This window comes from Stenella coeruleoalba, assembly GCF_951394435.1.
Source record: "Stenella coeruleoalba genome assembly, chromosome: 13".
In the NCBI taxonomy this organism is placed as follows: domain Eukaryota; kingdom Metazoa; phylum Chordata; class Mammalia; order Artiodactyla; family Delphinidae; genus Stenella; species Stenella coeruleoalba.
This window is the reverse complement of record NC_137159.1, coordinates 77,044,477-77,063,018: the sequence shown is the minus strand read 5'-3', so window position 1 is coordinate 77,063,018 and position 18,542 is coordinate 77,044,477. Positions and strand designations below refer to the sequence as shown.

General features: G+C 36.1%; 1 protein-coding gene across 2 annotated transcripts in view; it reads left to right on the top strand.

Annotated features, from left to right (window-relative positions):
• GEN1 (GEN1 Holliday junction 5' flap endonuclease) overlaps window positions 1-18,542 on the top strand; it is a 30,255-nt gene that overhangs the window by 4,173 nt on the left and 7,540 nt on the right. The window contains exons 1-8 of one of the 2 annotated variants that reach the window (XM_079941170.1): window positions 2,557-4,435; window positions 4,888-5,080; window positions 5,764-5,950; window positions 11,812-11,988; window positions 13,099-13,209; window positions 15,505-15,578; window positions 16,910-17,001; window positions 18,322-18,472. In XM_079941170.1, coding sequence (XP_079797296.1) covers window positions 4,920-5,080; window positions 5,764-5,950; window positions 11,812-11,988; window positions 13,099-13,209; window positions 15,505-15,578; window positions 16,910-17,001; window positions 18,322-18,472 — 953 coding nt within the window. In that variant the 5' untranslated portion in view covers window positions 2,557-4,435; window positions 4,888-4,919. Of the gene's footprint in view, window positions 1-2,556; window positions 4,436-4,887; window positions 5,081-5,763; window positions 5,951-11,811; window positions 11,989-13,098; window positions 13,210-15,504; window positions 15,579-16,909; window positions 17,002-18,321; window positions 18,473-18,542 lie in introns of those variants that run through there. The other variant, XM_079941169.1, reaches the window with a different exon arrangement.

Genomic DNA, 18,542 nt, shown 5'->3' with positions numbered 1-18,542 from the left:
CGAGAGATTTTTTTTTTTTTTTTGCGGTACACGGGCCTCTCACTGTTGTGGCCTCTCCCATTGTGGAGCACAGGCTCCGGGCGCGCAGGCTCAGCGGCCATGGCTCACGGGCCCAGCTGCTCCGCGGCATGTGGGATCCTCCCGGACCGGGGCACGAACCCGTGTCCCCTGCATCGGCAGGCGGACTCTCAACCACTGCACCACCAGGGAAGCCCCGACACGAGAGATTTTTAACCTTTTTCAAATGCATTTCAGTAGATATATTGGGACTCTAGGTCAAGGTACCAAAGTAGTTTAAAAAGGAATTGGATGAAGGTGGTCAGAGGTACAAACTTCCAGTTATAAAATAAATAAGTACTAAGGGTGTCGTGTACAGCATGATTAATATCATTAACATTGCTGTATGTTATATGTGAAAGTTGTTAGGAGAGCAAATCCTGAGTTCGCAACACAAGGAAACCATTTTTAAATTTTGTATCTTTATGGGATGATGGATGTGGTAAACTTACTGTAATCATTTCATGATGTACTTAAGTTAAATCATTATGTTGTACAACTGAACCTTAAGCAGTGCTGTATGTCAGTTGTATCTCATTAAAACTGGAAGAAAAAAATATGGTGACCAGGAAGACTGTCAATGAAAGAGACTTTTTTTTCCTAGAAAATGTCACATAACTAAGGAAAGTGGAGAAGAGAAAACCTTAGCTCAGAGTAATTTTTACTTTCTGGGACCTAAATGATAATTTTGTTACAGACCTTTTTTTCTTTTTGCCTGCATTTTTCATACTAGTTGTGTTTAAGCAGCCGTTGTTACAGCTTTGTAGTCTTTGCTCATATTATAATAAAGGAATAGCCAAAATAGATGTCCTAGGTACATACCTTTTCAGCTGCCAGTGCTAGTTGTTCTGTAACATAACCACAGATGCTCATTCTTTTTTATTTATTTGTTTATTTATTTATTTATGTCTGCATTGGCTCTTTGTTGCTGCACGCGGGCTTTCTCTAGTTGCAGTGAGCAGGGGGCTACTCTTCGTTGTGGTGCGTGGGCTTCTCATTACGGTGGCTTCTCTTGTGGTGGAGCATGGGCTCTAGGTGCGTGGGCTTCAGTAGTTGTGGCACATGGGCTCAGTAGTTGTGGCTTGCGGGCTCTAGAGCACAGGCTCAGTGGTTGTGGCACACGGGCTTAGTTGCTCCGCGGCATGTGGGATCTTCCCGGACCTCGAACCTGTGTCCCCTGCATTGGCAGGCGGATTCTTTACCACTGCGCCACCAGGGAAGTCCTGGGATGCTCATTCTTTAAACCAGGTTTATTTCTGACAAAAGAAATTAAAATAACATGAATAAGTTTTAAATATAATGATCATATTATATTAAAGACATTACTTATGGACTTAGTTAAAAGCCCTCTTTGTCTTGCTTAAGGGATCCAATCTGTGGGAATCTTAAAATATTAATAGAATCAGTTTTGGGTTTATTTTTATTTTTCCAGGCATGGCTGCCCCAGTGAATAATATATTCCGTTAAGATCCTTAAAAATGTTCCAAATGTGCTTGAAATAGAGGACTACAGTTTTTTGTTTGTTTGTTTTGCGGTTTGCGGGCCTCTCACTGTTGTGGCCTCTCCCGTTGCGGAGCACAGGCTCCGGACGCACAGGCTCAGCGGCCATGATTCACAGGCCCAGCCACTCTGCGGCATGTGGGAACTTCCCGGACCGGGGCACGAACCTGTGTCCCCTACTTCGGCAGGCGGACTCTCAACCACTGTGCCACCAGGGAAGCCCAGAGGACTACAATTTTTAAGATTGAGTCTACCTCATTAGTGTTTCTCCAATTTTTTTTTTCCATCACCCTCAGAAGGAATACAATGTACATCACAGTCCTATACATAAATATGTGTTTGTGTGTGCCATGGTAACACTGCACCATGCAACAGTCTTTATTCTTACTATTCACTTATATATGTGTAGTCAGCTTATGTAATGAAGCATTAGAGACATGGTAGGAAGGATTGAACTTTAGACATGGAAGGGCCAGAGAAAAGATGTGCCTTGCCTAAGACCACAGAACTCATTCCTAGGCATTCTGGAGGAAACCAGAAAAAATGAATCTCTTATCCTTAAAATAACATACTGAAGTCATATTTGATATTCAGGTACTCATGAATATGTAGAACATTGCTTTTTAATTGACCCATGAACTGTGTCCATATTTCATTACTTAATATTTAGGCAAGACATAAACCATCTAAAGATTTCTAGTTTATTTGCCCAACCCTTTATAGATAGGGCCACATTCGTTAGCTTTTTTTTTTTTTCATTTGAAAAGTAATACAAGCATATAGTTATTTTAAAAAATAAACAACACAAAGAGTAATTTTCCACATCTCTCAACTTAAGTCATCCCTAATAAATAACCTATTTTGTACCTGTTTTCATTTCAGAACTTGGAGATTATTTCATCAGTTCAGATAGATGCATCCATTTTTACTTGCTGCATCATCTATTCCATTGTTTGAATATACCATAATTTGCTTAAAGATATGTCTATTGTGCTCATTTGGTTCTTCCCAGTGTCTATTATAAACAATGTTACAACGAATATAAATCTGTAAGCACTTAAGAGCATATCTTAAAGTAAATTCCTAGGAGAGCTATTGCTAAATCAGGAAGATACCTGCATTTAAAAATTTGACAGCTAGCGTCAGGGTCAAATTTAAATGAACCAAGATCAGTTATGATAACGTTCCTCCAGAGAGAAGTTGCTTAATTTCCTTCAGTAGCAACACATTCCAGTATCCAGAGTGAGTCACAAATAAAAGGAAACACAATTATCAATAAGAACTTCCCCCTCAAACTTTCTATTTCTGAATTTTATATGTTGTGGTGGTTAATACTTTATTTTTTTCTTTTCTTTTAAATTTATTTATTTACTTATTTTTGGCGGCGCTGGTCTTCGCTGCTGCACGCAGGCTTTCTCTAGTTGCAGCAAGCAGGGGCTACTCTTCATTGCCGTGCGCGGGCTTCCCACTGCGGTGGCTTCTCTCGTTGCGGAGCACGGGCTCTACAGTGCAGCCTCAGTAGTTGCGGCGCACGGGCTTAGTTGCTCCGCGGCATGTGGGATCTTCCCGGACCAGGGCTCGAACCCGTGTCCCCTGCATTGGCAGGTGGATTCTTAACCACTGTGCCACCAGAGAAGTCCTAGTGGTTAACACTTTAAAAGGTTTGTTTCCCTTCATAATAATGCCTTGGAGAATACATGTGCCCCCAGCTCTTTTTCCAAAATTTACTACAACTTTTCACAAACAAAGAGGTAAAATCTTGACTCTGAATCCATGTCACGGTGCCACCCACGTTCAATCTGTGGGCCTTCTTGATGTGCAATAGACTATAGTAGCACTGGAACCACCATTACTACCTAATGCTTTCTTCCCTGTATTTAAATCTATAATTTTCCTTCTAAAGTGACATATCGGCAAATATTTGTGCAGCTTTTCATAAATATGAGTGCACAAAGTACTACTTAGAGTTACACTGACCACGTTTAAAATTAAGATTCAGAAAAGCTCCGAGAAAATGACAGATAGCCACATTTCCAGCATTTATTTTCTTTGTAGCCATGTACAATTTGAAAACATTTGCTTTTACTATGGACCCTGTTAAAGGAACAGACAATACAGTTACATTTTATTTAGAATGGCTTTACATTGTGGTGATAGCTTTTTGTCTTAATATGTCTTGTATCCTACCTTGTGTTTGTAGAGTGAATTAAGGTCATTATTCGGATGATACATAGTCAGACATTTACATAGACTGAATCTTCAATGCAAATGCTACATAATATTTTTTATCAAATAATAACAAAGGAAAAGAAAAACAGCTATAGATGTTTAATAAGGAAAAACTGGCGTATAGAAAATACCAAAGCAGGTTACAATAGCAGGGTTTAAGCAAATTTTGTTTTTAAAATGTCATGTACATAGAAAAGAGTTTAACATCAGTTTTCTTTGGATAGTGGAACTATAGGTGATTTTAAAATATTTTTCTTTTAAAAGATTTTTTATTTTCCCACAGTGAACATGCATGACCTTGCAATTTAAAAAGCCAATGCTCTTTAAAAAAAAAAAATAATAATGTATTCCTTCAACTCTTCCTTTTCTATCTCCCCCCCCCCCCGCTACTTTTCCATCAGTTTTCCTTCCTTAATCTTTTGTGTTTTTTTGTTTGTTTGTGTGTTTGTATTCTTCCTTGCTTTTGTCTTTTTGTTTTTCCTGATTATGACAGAGGACTAGTCCTATTCTCTCTTTAGGTATGTAAATCAAGGAGTGAATTCTCAAGAAGACAAATATGCATTGCCACATCTGTGGATTTTCTACCCGTCTCTGCATTTGTTAGCTCTTATTAGGTGGGAGAAGCCAATTACCACCTTTTAAGATGGAGGTAATTTTTCCTTTTATTTTCCAAATTTCATGCAATACTAATGTGACCATGTGAAAAATTTTATTCTCAGCCACTGCTAAAGACTGCGTGGAAAAGAGGAAAGAATGAGGAGGGACAAGGCAGCCCTTGACATTGGTTACATTAGGTTTAAAAATAACTATTTTTCAGTACTATAGAGAAACATATTTGGTGACATGAGTGGATTTTAAGGACAAATTCAGCATGCTATAATCTGTTAATAACTTTTCATCTGTTAGTTGTGTCAGTGTTTTTGAAGCCACTAAGTGTATTACCACCATTTTTAATGTTTCAGGTGTTCTTGATTCATTCCGAAGAGCTGACCAGTGGAAGAAATAAGAATACTCTTATTTATGAATCACCCCACAGTAGCTCAAAATACACTGTTTGAATTTCTGTTCTGAGCTTCTGTCTTTTAACAATCTTTTGAAAAGGGTGCCTCGAATAACAGCAGATAATCACCAGGATGGGAGTGAATGACTTGTGGCAGATTCTGGAGCCTGTTAAACAACACGTCCACTTGCACAGTCTTGGTGGGAAAACCATTGCGGTTGATCTGAGTCTCTGGGTATGTGAAGCACAGACAGTCAAAAAAATGATTGGGACGGTCATGAAGCCCCACCTCAGGTAGAGTAAACGTGCTCAGAATATAAATAGATGATTGCATAAGCAGTGGGTGTCTTGGTTTTGTTTCCACTTCATTTCTTTTGTTGTTGCTGTTTTACATTTTGAGATTTTAAAATGTATCAACGTGTCTCGATCTGCCATCTCCATATTGATAACACAATTTGTACATCGTACCCTTTGAGCTTCAGACTCGTAATACTTGGCTGCCTATTTAACATATCCGCAAGGATGCTTCGATGACTAAAAGCCAGAAATTTGGGAGCCATTCTCCCCCTGTTTTGTCCTCCACACATCCAGTCCATCAGAAGTCTTGCCAGTTCTACTTCCAGAATATACCCTGCGTTCACAGACTTCTCTCGATGTCCAGAAGCACTGCCTCAGTGGATGCCAATATCTCTTATCTGCCCTGCTGAGATGAAATCTTCGCTAGTTTCCCTCCCTCCTCTCTTGACCTCCTCCTCCAAACCAGCTTCCACATAGCAATTAGAATAATCATAAATCTTCTTTGCTAAAAGACACACAGTGGTCTCTCAGTCCAGTCTACTTAAAATAAAATCTTAACAAATAAAATGTTATTGCATATAACATTTTATATTAATGTTCTTGCCATTATGTCATACTGCTATGTTGGCTTCTGCTATCAATATATGATGATTAATGTATTATTAACTTCTATATTTCAGGAACCTATTTTTTCGTATCTCATATTTAACGCTAATGGATGTAAAACTGGTGTTCGTTATGGAAGGGGAACCCCCAAAGCTGAAAGCTGATGTCATAAGTAAGAGGAATCAGATTCGGTATGGATCTTCGACAAAAACACGGTCTCAGAAAACAGGGAGATCACATTTTAACTCAGTCTTAAAGGAGGTGAGCATTCAGATATGATCTAATAATTCTGATTTGAATTATAGAGTATACTTTACTCTGATAAAGTTTTTCGTTCAGTATCCTTAATACTTATTAACTTTACTGTGACTAGAAGGACAGTGTGAATAGAGAAGAGAGTTTAAGTTTTGGAGTGAAACTTACCTGCGTTCAGATTCTGACTAGCCATTAGAAACTCTGAGACAGTGGGCAAGATTTTTAACCTGTCTGCCTCGTTTTGTACTGTGTAAAATAGGATAGTAATACTTTACAGGGATATGGTAAAAATTAGAGAAAATATATCTAAAACAACCGGTACATAGTCAGGACTTAATATGTAACATTTTATGACATCTTCAGCACTTAAAGAATTCCCAGGATAGAGGTCTCATTAATTCATACTTTACTCATTCAGGATTAATGAGAGTTCATAGACAGAATACGTATTTGGCTTCCTTTAGGGCTTTGTAATTTTAAAAAGTACTCAGTTATATTTTAGTATATTTATACGTTATAAAATATATATTTTTATAAAAATTTAAAAAGAAGAGAAATCTATAATACGATAAAGTAAAACAATAGGAAGCTATTATTATCTTGTCTCTTTATTTTTTTATTTTTAGCTGCGTTGGGTATTCGTTGCTGCGCGGGGGCTTTCTCTAGTTGCTGCGAGCTGGGACTACTCTTCCTTGCAGTGTGTGGGCTTCTCATTGCAGTGGCTTCTCTTGTTGTGGACCACGAGTTCTAGGCACACGGGCTTCAGTAGTTGTGGCTCGCGGGCTCTAGAGCACAGGCTCATTAGTTGTGGTGCACGGGCTTAGTTGCTCTGTGCCATGTGAGATCTTTCCCGACCAGGGCTCAAACCCGTGTCCCCTGCATTGGCAGGAGGATTCTTAACCACTGCGCCACCAGGGAAGTCCCCTGTCTCTTTTTTAAGGGTATATGTTTTTAAAAATTGCAGTAATCACGCACAAATAATTTTTATCTGGAGTTTTCACGTAACATACCCATGTTTCCCTGTTGCCATATTCTATTCAAAATCATTACTTTAATGATGGTACAACATGTATGAAGGTATGAAATCATTCCCCATGATTGTATATTGTATTGTATACTGTTTGCTTTTTAGTTCTTCTCTATTATACAGGAAATTATGATGAACATTTTTTTGTAAGCATAGCTTTTTCTTGTGATTTTAAGATAAAATTACCCAAAGTGGGATTGATAGACCAAAGTTTTGGAGTGATTTTATAACTCTTGCCAATTACTTTCTACCAGTACAGGTATGAAATAGGCAATTTCATTGCACCCACAAGATTATTGGATATTAGGAGGTTTATCTTTGTACTATTTAGTATGGAAAATCGAAGACATTTCTTTGTTTATATAATATGTATAAATACATATAATACATATTTAATATGTATTGTTCTTTTAATGGTGAGGTTAAACATTTAACTTAGTTTTAGTCTCTCTCTGGGTAATGACCATCATATCCTTTCCCCACTTACCTTTTGAGGTTTTACTTTTTCTTTTGTTCATATTCTTTATATACTAAGGAAGTAAACCTTTTATCTTATTTGCTTTGAGTTCCTATCCCTGTTTTTCTTTTTAATTGTTGTTTAAAATTTTAATTTCTTTTAAAAGGTATTGCATAAATTAAAAAGCATTTTTCTCCAGAAATTCTATTTTCTATTTTTATGTGATTAAAAATAATAATTTTCAGTTAGTGACTATTCTACCTTAATGACTATCAGTAATTGAAGAAAATATCTGTACTGAATTCTAATTATTTCTTGTGTAATCAGTTCCTGGAAATATCTATGGTTTACATACTTAAGGCATTAAATACCCAGTATAACGCAAAAAGATGTTTTATGTTCTTTTGAGAAAATGGCTCTATGCCTATTTCTTTATTTCTCTAATTGTGGTGTTCTTAGGCATTTTGTATTGGTTCAGTGTTGCCTGCCCATTAATCATTATCATACTTCTGTACACTCAGTTACTAAGCCTTACGTTCTCCTAATCTACTGCCATTTTTAGTTACAAGCCTGAAAAGCACACATTAGTCCTCCAACACAACCTCCAGCCCATGTGATAGAGACTTAGGGTAGAGAAAATTGCAACCAACCTCATCACAAATTCTGTGCTGGTTTTTGAAAAGAGTCGGAACAGAATCTGAAATGACTTTTAAACTCTTGTTGTTTTTTATGAAAGGATACTTTTTATGTATGGGTAAATTAGAAACAACTATGGTGTTGCAGTAAAGCAGCACCTATAACAAAACTGTCTCTCTAAAGTCACCCAGCCAGAGTTCTGAAAAGCACCTTTTTTTTTTGACATAGTACTTTGTCCTTCTGAACCTTGTCCGCCTTGGGCAACATCTGGCAGAGGTTTTTATTACATCATATAGCATGCAAACAATTAGTCAGTTAAAGCTAAAGAGATGATCTTTTTTCTGTCTCTAGAAACTAGGTAAATAGCCTCTTTTCCTCACCATATCCAGTATTCCTCAGTGATAGAATGAGAGTATCACATATGACAAGAAAGAATGCCCTAGGCTGTAAAGCTAAACTGCCGAGGACCAGCCCCAGCGGTACAGGATTGCCAGAGGGGAGGACGGCGTCGGCGAGGACAGAACTCAAGACACCTCTTCTTGGGTGCAAGGATCTGACATTTTATTAGCAAAAAGCTGCAGCATTTATAGTTCTACAGTTCCTTATTCTTATTTTCATATCATCTTTTAATCTTTTACAACCTTTTTGTTTTTGAGCCAAAAATCTTACACAAACAATAACACATTAACCACTTTAACAAAAAACATCCGCTTACATAAGCAGTTCACACAATGATCTCACTAATGTTTTTCTCACACAGTCTCCTGCGGTGGAGCATATCCTGATCACAGCTCCTGTGGTCTCTTTGTACTTCGACGAAATCAAACACAATCTCTTCGGTTTTTCACACCTTGGTGATTTTTTGGCTCACGTAAGCTATTTTCTTTATAGGTCAGTACCAAACAGTCCAAGTCCCACCGGATACTCCATGCTCTACCTTCACAGGCTTGCCGTTCCACTTCCAGATCGTATCTCTCCCTATTATTGGCCACCTCGGAGGGCACTGTACTGCAAGACCTAACCTATTCTTAAAATATCTGCAATAAATCAATTAAGCTTTATATCTATTTCTTTGCATAGCTTTATCTGCATCTTTAAAATCTACATATCCCATGATCATTTTAATTCTAGCTATTTCCCACATAACCCAATATAGTTTCTTATATACCCAATCTACAAAAAATCTTCCCCTATACCAAAACCAAATGTTTCCATTTTACTCTATACTGTGGTCTAGGTTTAAATCCTGCATTACAACATAATATTGCATAGCAAAAATACCCCAATAAGCATCATTTTACAAACAGGGAATTGCTTGGGGAAATCTTGAGGGGAACCGCCTCTCGGGAAGCTTTGCTTTCCCATTTTGTACCTCCCAGTACTAGCTTTGCTCAGTACTATCAGCCTTGGCTTTGCACAGACCTCTTGGTACATTCAGAGCCGGGTCCCGACACTAAACTATAAGCTACTCAGCTGGGTTAAATTCATAACGCCAAGAAAACTGCAAATTGATATAAACATCCTGTACAGACATTTGACTTACTAGGAGCACTCCAACAACGGGCCCCTGTGTGGCTCCCCGTAATGTGAGAGTTTCATCGTATAGGGGAGGTGATAAGAAGTGAACTTTAAGGCCTCAAGCCAAAATTGTGTAATAGCGTCTTCTTTGGAAGAGCTCATATTGGGAGGACCATCATGTGAGAAGGATTGCTGTAGTTTTACAGATGTAAATGTTAATGTGATTAATTATTATTATGTCAAGATATTTCCAGACTCTTGAGATAATAGCATTGAACAAAACAATGAAAATTGCATATTCATTACTTTTAAAAGTACTTTTTAAATTAATTTTTTAATCGAATATGGATTACTTTTTAATTGACATTAAAATTTTTAGCTTTTCCATACAGAAAATTTTAAACGAATACAAAAGTAGCCCATCACCAATCTTTAACAATTATCAACTCTTGACCAATTTTGTTTCATCTATACTCCCACCCACTCCTCTACTCCCACATTTTTTTTTTTTAACATCTGTATTGGAGTATAATTGCTTTACAATGGTGTGTTATTTTCTGCTTTATAACAAAGTGAATCAGCTCTACATATACATATATCCCCATATCTCCTCCCTCTTGCATCTCCCTCCCACCCTCCCTATCCCACCCCTATAGGTGGTCACAAACCACTGAGCTGATCTCCCTGTGCTATGCGGCTGCTTCCCACTAGCTATCTAGTTTACATTTGGTAGTGTATATATGTCCATGCCACTGTCTCACTTGGTCCCAGCTTGCCCTTCCCACTCCCCGGGTCCTCAAGTCCATCCTCTACGTCTGCGTCTTTATTCCTGTCCTGCCCCTAGGTTCTTCAGAACCATTTCTTTTTTTTAGATTCCATATATATATGTTAGCATGCAGTGTTTGTTTTTCTCTTTCTGACTTACTTCACTCTGTATGACAGTCTCTAGGTCCATCCACTTTACTACAAATAACTCAATTTCGTTTCTTTTTATGGATGAGTAATATTCCATTGTATATATGTGCCACATCTTCTTTATCCATTCATCTGTCATTGGACACTTAGGTTGCTTCCATGTCCTGGCTATTGTAAATAGAGCTGCAATGAACATTGTGGTACATGACTCTTTTTGAATTATGGTTTTCTCAGGGTATATGCCCAGTAGTGGGATTGCTGGGTTGTATGGTAGTTCTATTCTTTAAGGAACCTCCATACTGTTCTCCATATTGGCTGTGTCAATTTACATTCCCACCAACAGTGCAAGAGGGTTCCCTTTTCACCACACCCTCTCCAACATTTATTGCTTGTAGATTTTTTGATGATGGCCATTCTGACTGGTGTGAGGTGATACCTCATTATAGTTTTTTTTTGTTTTTTTTGTTTTTTTTTTTTTGCGGTACGCGGGCCTCTCACTGCTGTGGCCTCTCCCGTTGCGGAGCACAGGCTCCGGACGCGGAGGCTCAGCGGCCATGGCTCACGGGCCCAGCCGCTCCGCGGCATGTGGGATCTTCCCAGACCGGGCACGAACCCGTGTCCCCTGCGTCGGCAGGCGGACTCTCAACCACTGCGCCACCAGGGAAGCCCCTCATTATAGTTTTGATTTGCATTTCTCTAATGATTAGTGATGTTAAGCATCCTTTCATGTGTTTGTTGGCAATCTGTATATCTTCTTTGGAGAAATGTCTATTTAGGTCTTCTGCCCATTTTTGGATTGGATTATTTGTTTTTTTCATGAGCTGCTTGCAAATTTTGGAGATGAATCCTTTGTCAGCTGCTTCGTTTGCAAATATTTTCTCCCATTCTGAGGGTTGTCTTTTCGTCTTGTTTTTGGTTTCCTTTGCTGTGCAAAAGCTTTTAAGTTTCATTAGGTCCCATTTGTTTAATTTTGTTTTTATTTCCATTTCTCTAGGAGGTCCTCCATTATTCTGAAGCAAATCCCAGACATAATATTGTTTTAGTATTTCAGTACCTTTCTCTAAATGATAGGGGCTCTTAAAAAATAAAAACATAACCACAATATAATTTTTATTATTGCATCTAAAAGTTTAATACTAATACTTTGCCATTAAGTATTCAGTGCTCAAGTTTCCAGTTGTTTCTTAAATGTAATAAGTTTTAAAACACCTAAATAGCTACTGTTAATATTTGTGATATAGAAGTAGGTCAAACACTGAAAAAAGCAGCAATAAAAATGTTCTTATATTTGTTGCACCTACTTTGTCTTTTCAGTGTCTTGACATGCTGGAATGCTTAGGAATTCCCTGGGTCCAGGCTGCTGGAGAGGCTGAAGCCATGTGTGCTTACCTCAATGCCAGTGGTTACGTAGATGGCTGCCTCACCAACGACGGCGATGCTTTCCTTTATGGGGCCCAAACTGTTTATAGAAATTTCACCATGAATACCAAGGTATTTTTTCTTTCTCTTTTTCAGCATTTGTTTTACACACTACTTTTTTTAAAGGGATTAATTCTTGGCACTTAGCAATCGCTAAGTAAAATGTTTACTGTTACTAAAAATATCAGTGCCACATAGTTCATTCTCTTTGAAATATGGATTTCTCTCCTAAGGGCTTGACTTGTTTCACAAGGTTTAATTCTAAATCAGTTTCAACTATATATTATAAAATTGCATACACTATGTATTGCCTTGACCCAGAATTTGCACTTTTAGTAAGCCTCAAAAACACCTCCAAATATGCAAGGAGAGATATACAAGGATGTTAACTGCAGCATTGTAACTAATTACAAAAATTTGGCAAACACCCAAATGCCCATTGATAGAGAATGGCTAAATACAGCCACAGTTCTCATGGAGGGAGGTAATACATGGGACATTTTGCTTGTAATTATTCAAGGTTGGGCAAGGGAGACTGTGGACCTTTGGTGGATTAGAGCCAGGGAGACTAAACCTCTTGCCAAAAAAATTCTGTTATCTTTCTGAAAATGCTCCCAGTATTCCCATTGAGAAACACTGCCTTAGAGTCCGTCTAATGTAAGCAATCATTAAAAAGGTATGTATTATTGATATTAAAGATATCCAGTTATATTAGTGGGCAAGAAATATTGCAAAATAGTATTTTTATATAATCCTATTTTTACTTAAAAATAGAGTAATAAATATTTGTATGTATGTGTCAAAGAACATGTTTCTTAGAAGGATATGCCTGATGCTGTTAATGATAGTTAACTTCTGATGATGTAATTACAATAATATACAATTTCTATAATATACATTTTACAGTGCTTAATTGTACAAGATGAAAATCTACTTTTGTAGACACCAGAAAACAATAAAGAGGAAAAAATGACTACTATAGTTAATTTTTTAAAGCCATTTTTGAAACTATGACTTTATTTCCAGATATTGAAGTGTTAGATTTTATGAAGATTCTGGTGATCAGGATGATTTTAAACTTTTAGGAATAAACATTTAGAGACCGCTTTGACAAATTATTTTTTATAATGTTGTTTTTGTTTAGATTTTTGAAGATGAAACTGAATCTGTTCTTTCTTCTAGGACCCACATGTTGACTGTTATACAATGTCATACATCAAGAGTAAACTAGGTTTGGATAGAAATGCTCTGGTTGGGCTAGCAATACTACTTGGCTGTGATTATCTTCCAAAGGTATGCTGAAATTGCCATGTTTATTTACTATTCATAATGGGGTTTTTTTGATACCTTACATGCTGCATAAATATGAATACAATATCATTTTATATAATTAAGAACCTAATTTAGAATATAGGTGTAATAAACTATTCAGTAACTAAAATAATCAGCATTTCAAGTGGCATTAAACAGCTTGCTCATCATGATACTGAATGTTATAAATGAGAATAGAATCATAACTAGTACCACAGCTTAAATCTCAGTAAACCATTCCTCTAAGAGATTCACATTCACGTTTGACTATCCTTTTAGAGAAATGTAGGAATTACTCTTTCCTTGTCTTGTGCCAGTATTAGTTTCTATCACTGTCGTCTGAGTTTTGCATCTCCATTTTAGCTATTTGTGCACATGCTGAGTGTTATTGTTACTGTTGCTACGCAACATGATTATTGGGTTAAGCCATTCATCCTTCCGTGCCTCTTAGCATTGCACTGAGTTTTGCTCATGAAAACCTTTTATTTTATATCTTAAGATACACAATATAGGGCTTCCCTGGTGGCGCAGTGGTTGAGAGTCCGCCTGCCGATGAAGGGGACACGGGTTCGTGCCCCGGTCCGGGAAGATCCCACATGCCGCGGAGCGGCTGGGCCCGTGAGCCATGGCCACTGAGCCTGCGCGCTCCGCAACAGGAGAGGCCACAGCAGTGAGAGGCCCGCGTACCACAAAAAAAAAACAAAAAAAACAAGAACAAAAAAAAAGATACACAATATAGTTCTCTGTAACAGGTATAATAGGTGAGGGATGAATTAAGAATTACCATGATAACCACATTCATAAATATGATGTTTAAATATATAAAATGACTTGTATTGTAGCTCCTACTATTTTTATATAGTCCTGTTATTATGTCCCTGCTGATCATCTTTGTATCCTTACTAAACCCCTCATTATACTATAGACTCTATCCCCAAGAGAAGTCTAAAGAAGGATGACATATAATTTTTTTTCACTAGAGCTTGGGAGAGGAAAAAATAGTAGGATACTAAAATTATTAACTGTAATTTCTAATCTGTGTCACCAGTGACCAAATAGAGAAATCAACAATTTTTTTTAACTAGTAAAAAAAGAAAACAGGAGGAAAAGAACTGTTAAACAACATAGAAAATAATTATTATAGTTCTCATTCTGAAATAGATTTGTTTCCCATATGTAATTGTATCATAATTAAAGTCTAAAAACAGCTCAGTGTTGAATATAAGAAAAACTTTGCAAACTTGAACTCACAGAAACCAATTTTAGCTGCAGTGGTATTATACACTAGCCTTAACCTATTTTGATTTTTTGTTTCTTTGCAACCAAAACTGCTATCTATTTATATCATTGTACTTATTGATCTTTAAGACTCTACTATCATGATCTGCTTAAAAAAATTTAATATATAACTAAATGCTAATACATGAAGGGTGACATACAAAATATCCAGCAACTGTTTTACTAAAGACATAGGCTGTAGAGATGGAAAATGCTTCTGGATACCCTCTGTTGTGCTATGTGTTACCCTTTTAGCTGAATCCTGAGTGTAGGTGGGTTGGAAAGGGAATTCATTTTAAGGGAGAGACCCCTTTGCTGGCAGGCGCTCAGGGTACATGGGCATTGGCTATTTACTAACAAGTTTAGAAGTATTTTAACACTGGTATGTCTCTCCTGATGCATATCGGCTAAAGAACAGCCTTGCTTACAAAGACATATTAATAAACTGTTATAGGAACTGGGAGACTCAGTGTAAACCAGAAGTTGTCATGTGAATATACATTTATTTATATATTTTTTGTGTAGGAAACTTATGCTTATTTTAATTTTCTTAAGTTATTAATTTCAAGAGTTAACTTGGAATTCTCCTTTGTTCTCTTTGGTTGTTTGGATCTTTAAATATTATATGTTCGTATAATCAAATGAACATGCCTTTTCCTGATTACGAATATAACAGAAAGTTAGGTCAAATTAAAATACTATCAAAATAATTAACATAGAAAATGAAAGCCCTCTAAAATTCTGTTCCTCCCTCTCCTAAAATAAACAGTCAGTGGTTTTTTTGTTTGCATAAGTTAACAATATAATTGTTATTTAACTTACAAACCTAAATCATACTGTATGCTATTCTGCAATTTTCATTTTACACGTAACAATGTGTCTTGCACACAGTTACCTCATTCTTTGAGCTACACAATCTTACATTGAATGGACATCTCACCCTTCATTTATCTATTCCCTAGTGATTAACGTTTGAACTTCTTTCCCACTTTCTGAAAGGGAGTCCCTGGAGTTGGAAAAGAGCAAGCATTAAAACTTATAAAGATTTTGAAAGGACAAAGTTTACTTCAGAGGTAACTAAAAATTACTTTTTCCTGTGACATTAGTCTTTTATTCTTGTTGAACTTACTAGTGAATACAAAAAGTATTGTGCTTTCCAAAAAAAGGTTTTGTATTTTTGAGATGATCTGTATTTTTATTTAAAATCAGTTATTTTATTTATTCAGAAGTTTTCCAAAGAAAGCGGAAAAGTATATGTCCTAAGCCATATTTTGTTTTTTTCAATATTATTAGCTCATTACAAACACAAGTAGTAAGATATCAAATGCGTTTATTTATAACCATGGGCATTTGCCACAGGCTATTTTAGACTATTTCATCAACAAATAAAGATAAACTAACATTAAATTAATTTTATATTTTAAATTACTTTTTATATAAATATTTTGATACTGTATTTTTCTATAAATGAAATGCCTGACATGTTGCAAATATTTAATAACACTTGATCAAAAATTTTTCTTGACTGCCCTTTGTTCTATAGCCACAAATTTAGTAATACGTTAACTCTAATGAATTAACTGTACAATCTGAGGATTCAAGACAGGATACAGAGTATATTAAAGTTTACAAACTGTGCTATTTAGTTTTGAAAGCATGTCAGTTAGATTTACTTGATGAGGGCAGAGTTTTATAAAAATTAATATTTATGATGATAAAGTATAGAATGAATAAAAAGGAAAGGAACTAGGACTCTGGGAGACTTAAAATAGTCCTTGCCTCCAGTAGTTATGAGATAGTGAGTACATGAAAGGAAACATTAAGTGGTAGAAATGAAGAAGGGGTGACCATGAGAAGGATTTCAAATAGTCATGCTCTTTCTTTTAGTGCTTCTCTTTCAGCTGTAAAGCTACTGATAGATCTAAGACTTTAATAAACTCCTTATTAACATCAGTGATTACTGTTTTCCAAAGCAAAAAAGCAAAGGTATACTTTGGCTTGGGGGTGAGTTAAGGAATCATTTGGAAATTGTGAAGAATAAAATAAGGAAAAGCAAGCAAATGTGGCACCTGGCTAACTACAAATCATTCTTATTGAGACAGTTTCAGCAAATATGTACTTTTGGCAACATTTTATAAAATGTTTGCCTTCACGCTTGAAAATAATGAGATTACATTTTGTTATAATTATCTGTCATTCCAATTTTTATTAATGTAGACTAAACTTCCCCCTAGTTATTTTTAATTTTTTATGTTTTTATGTCCCCAGACTGGGACAGCAACTTTACCGCCAAAGGAAAAATAAGTAGGCAGGTGGAAAGGAACAGAATAGCTGATATTTGAGAACATGGCATTTTGGTGACCTTATTATTTATTTATTTTTTTAATACCATTTTCTTTTAAAGGTTTAATCAGTGGAATGAAAAATTTTGTTACTCTAATTCACAACCAGCAGTTGTTAGCAAACTGGCTCATTGCTCTGTATGTTCCCATCCAGGTAAGCAGACATAGGGAATGATATCTCTAGAATATTATTGTCTGATACCTACGTTTTCATCTCTGTTCTTATAGTACTTTTTACATACCTACCTTCCTTATCAGATTGGGAACCCTCAGTGTCAGGAGTTGTGTCACATACACACAGTAGGCACTTGATAAATATTTATTGAATGAAATAACGTGATGTAAATGATAAATATAGGATATGTGCAGTTTCGAACTATATTATCAGATTACTTTGACCCTAAAATTATGTTTTCAATATAGAAATCCATTTTAAGGGAAAAAATTGTACTGATAAATCTTAGGGAAAAATGGAAATGAAATCATTTGCTTATGTATCAGTGATTTATATTCATATATTTAAAGAATTCTTAACTGTCCTATAGTGCATTTTTATTGTGTGTGAAGATAGTGACTTAAAACTAATTTCTAATACATGTTCACTGTTAAGTAGCTTGGACCCTGTTCATTAGTCTTGATAAAAATATGATGTCCCTGACATGTACTGGGTTAAAAAGGCCTTTTGCTCTCAGGAGAGATTAAGAGATCATGTTAGCTCATCTTTTAAAAGAAATTCTGCTTTATCTCTTTGTCTTAATATGTTTTCATTAGCCTTTTAAAATGATAGATGAAACCATGGAAGAAATCAATGTTTTTATAGATAAAAGGCCATTCTGTAGTTTTTTTGGTACCTTATAAATGACGATTTAGGTCATATCAGTTATGTAGGTTCTTTGTGTTCTCAAAAGTGTTGAAGGTAGTCATGCTTTCCTTTTACTGGGCACTAGGACCCCACACCCAGGCCACAATCAGAATTTATGTTCCAAGCATAGTTTAAAAATAGCTATACAGTAACTGAGAGCTAGCCACTAGCAGAGGTAATTAACTGCTCTATTCTTTTCATATTCTTATTAAAGAAACCATTTCATGAATTATTCTATTAACTAAATAATGTTTTACTAATAGTGTCCTTTTCTCTTGTATGTAGCTACCGCATACACCACAGTTTTCCATTTGAGATGATTATAAATGTATAATTTCATATTACAAATTAACACTTTCAGACAGAAGGGTAATTTACAGAAAAAAAATAGTGTCATGTGATAGTAATAGCTAAAGATCTACTTTATCGTAAGAATTATTATTGTGTTCATTACTCTATTGGGCCTAAATGTATTGAAACCCTTCTATATGCTAGGCATTGTGCTAGGCAGTATTTGTTTTTGAAAATTTGGATAAGGGCAAAAAAAAAAAATGTACATAGAAGGTAACTCTAAAAAGCAGTGAAAGTCATACTTTTTGTGTCTCCATGAAGGTTCACCTAAGGATCATGAACGTAATGGATGCAAATTATGTAAAACTGATCGATATTGCGAGCCACATGATTATGAATACTGTTGTCCTTGTGAGTGGCACCGAACAGAACATGAGAGACAACTAAATGCAGTGGAAAACAGTATTAAGAAGTAAGTTTTTTGTGCTCATTGTTTCCTGATGTGGCCTATTTATACACCTGTGGTTGAATTATTTCCGCAT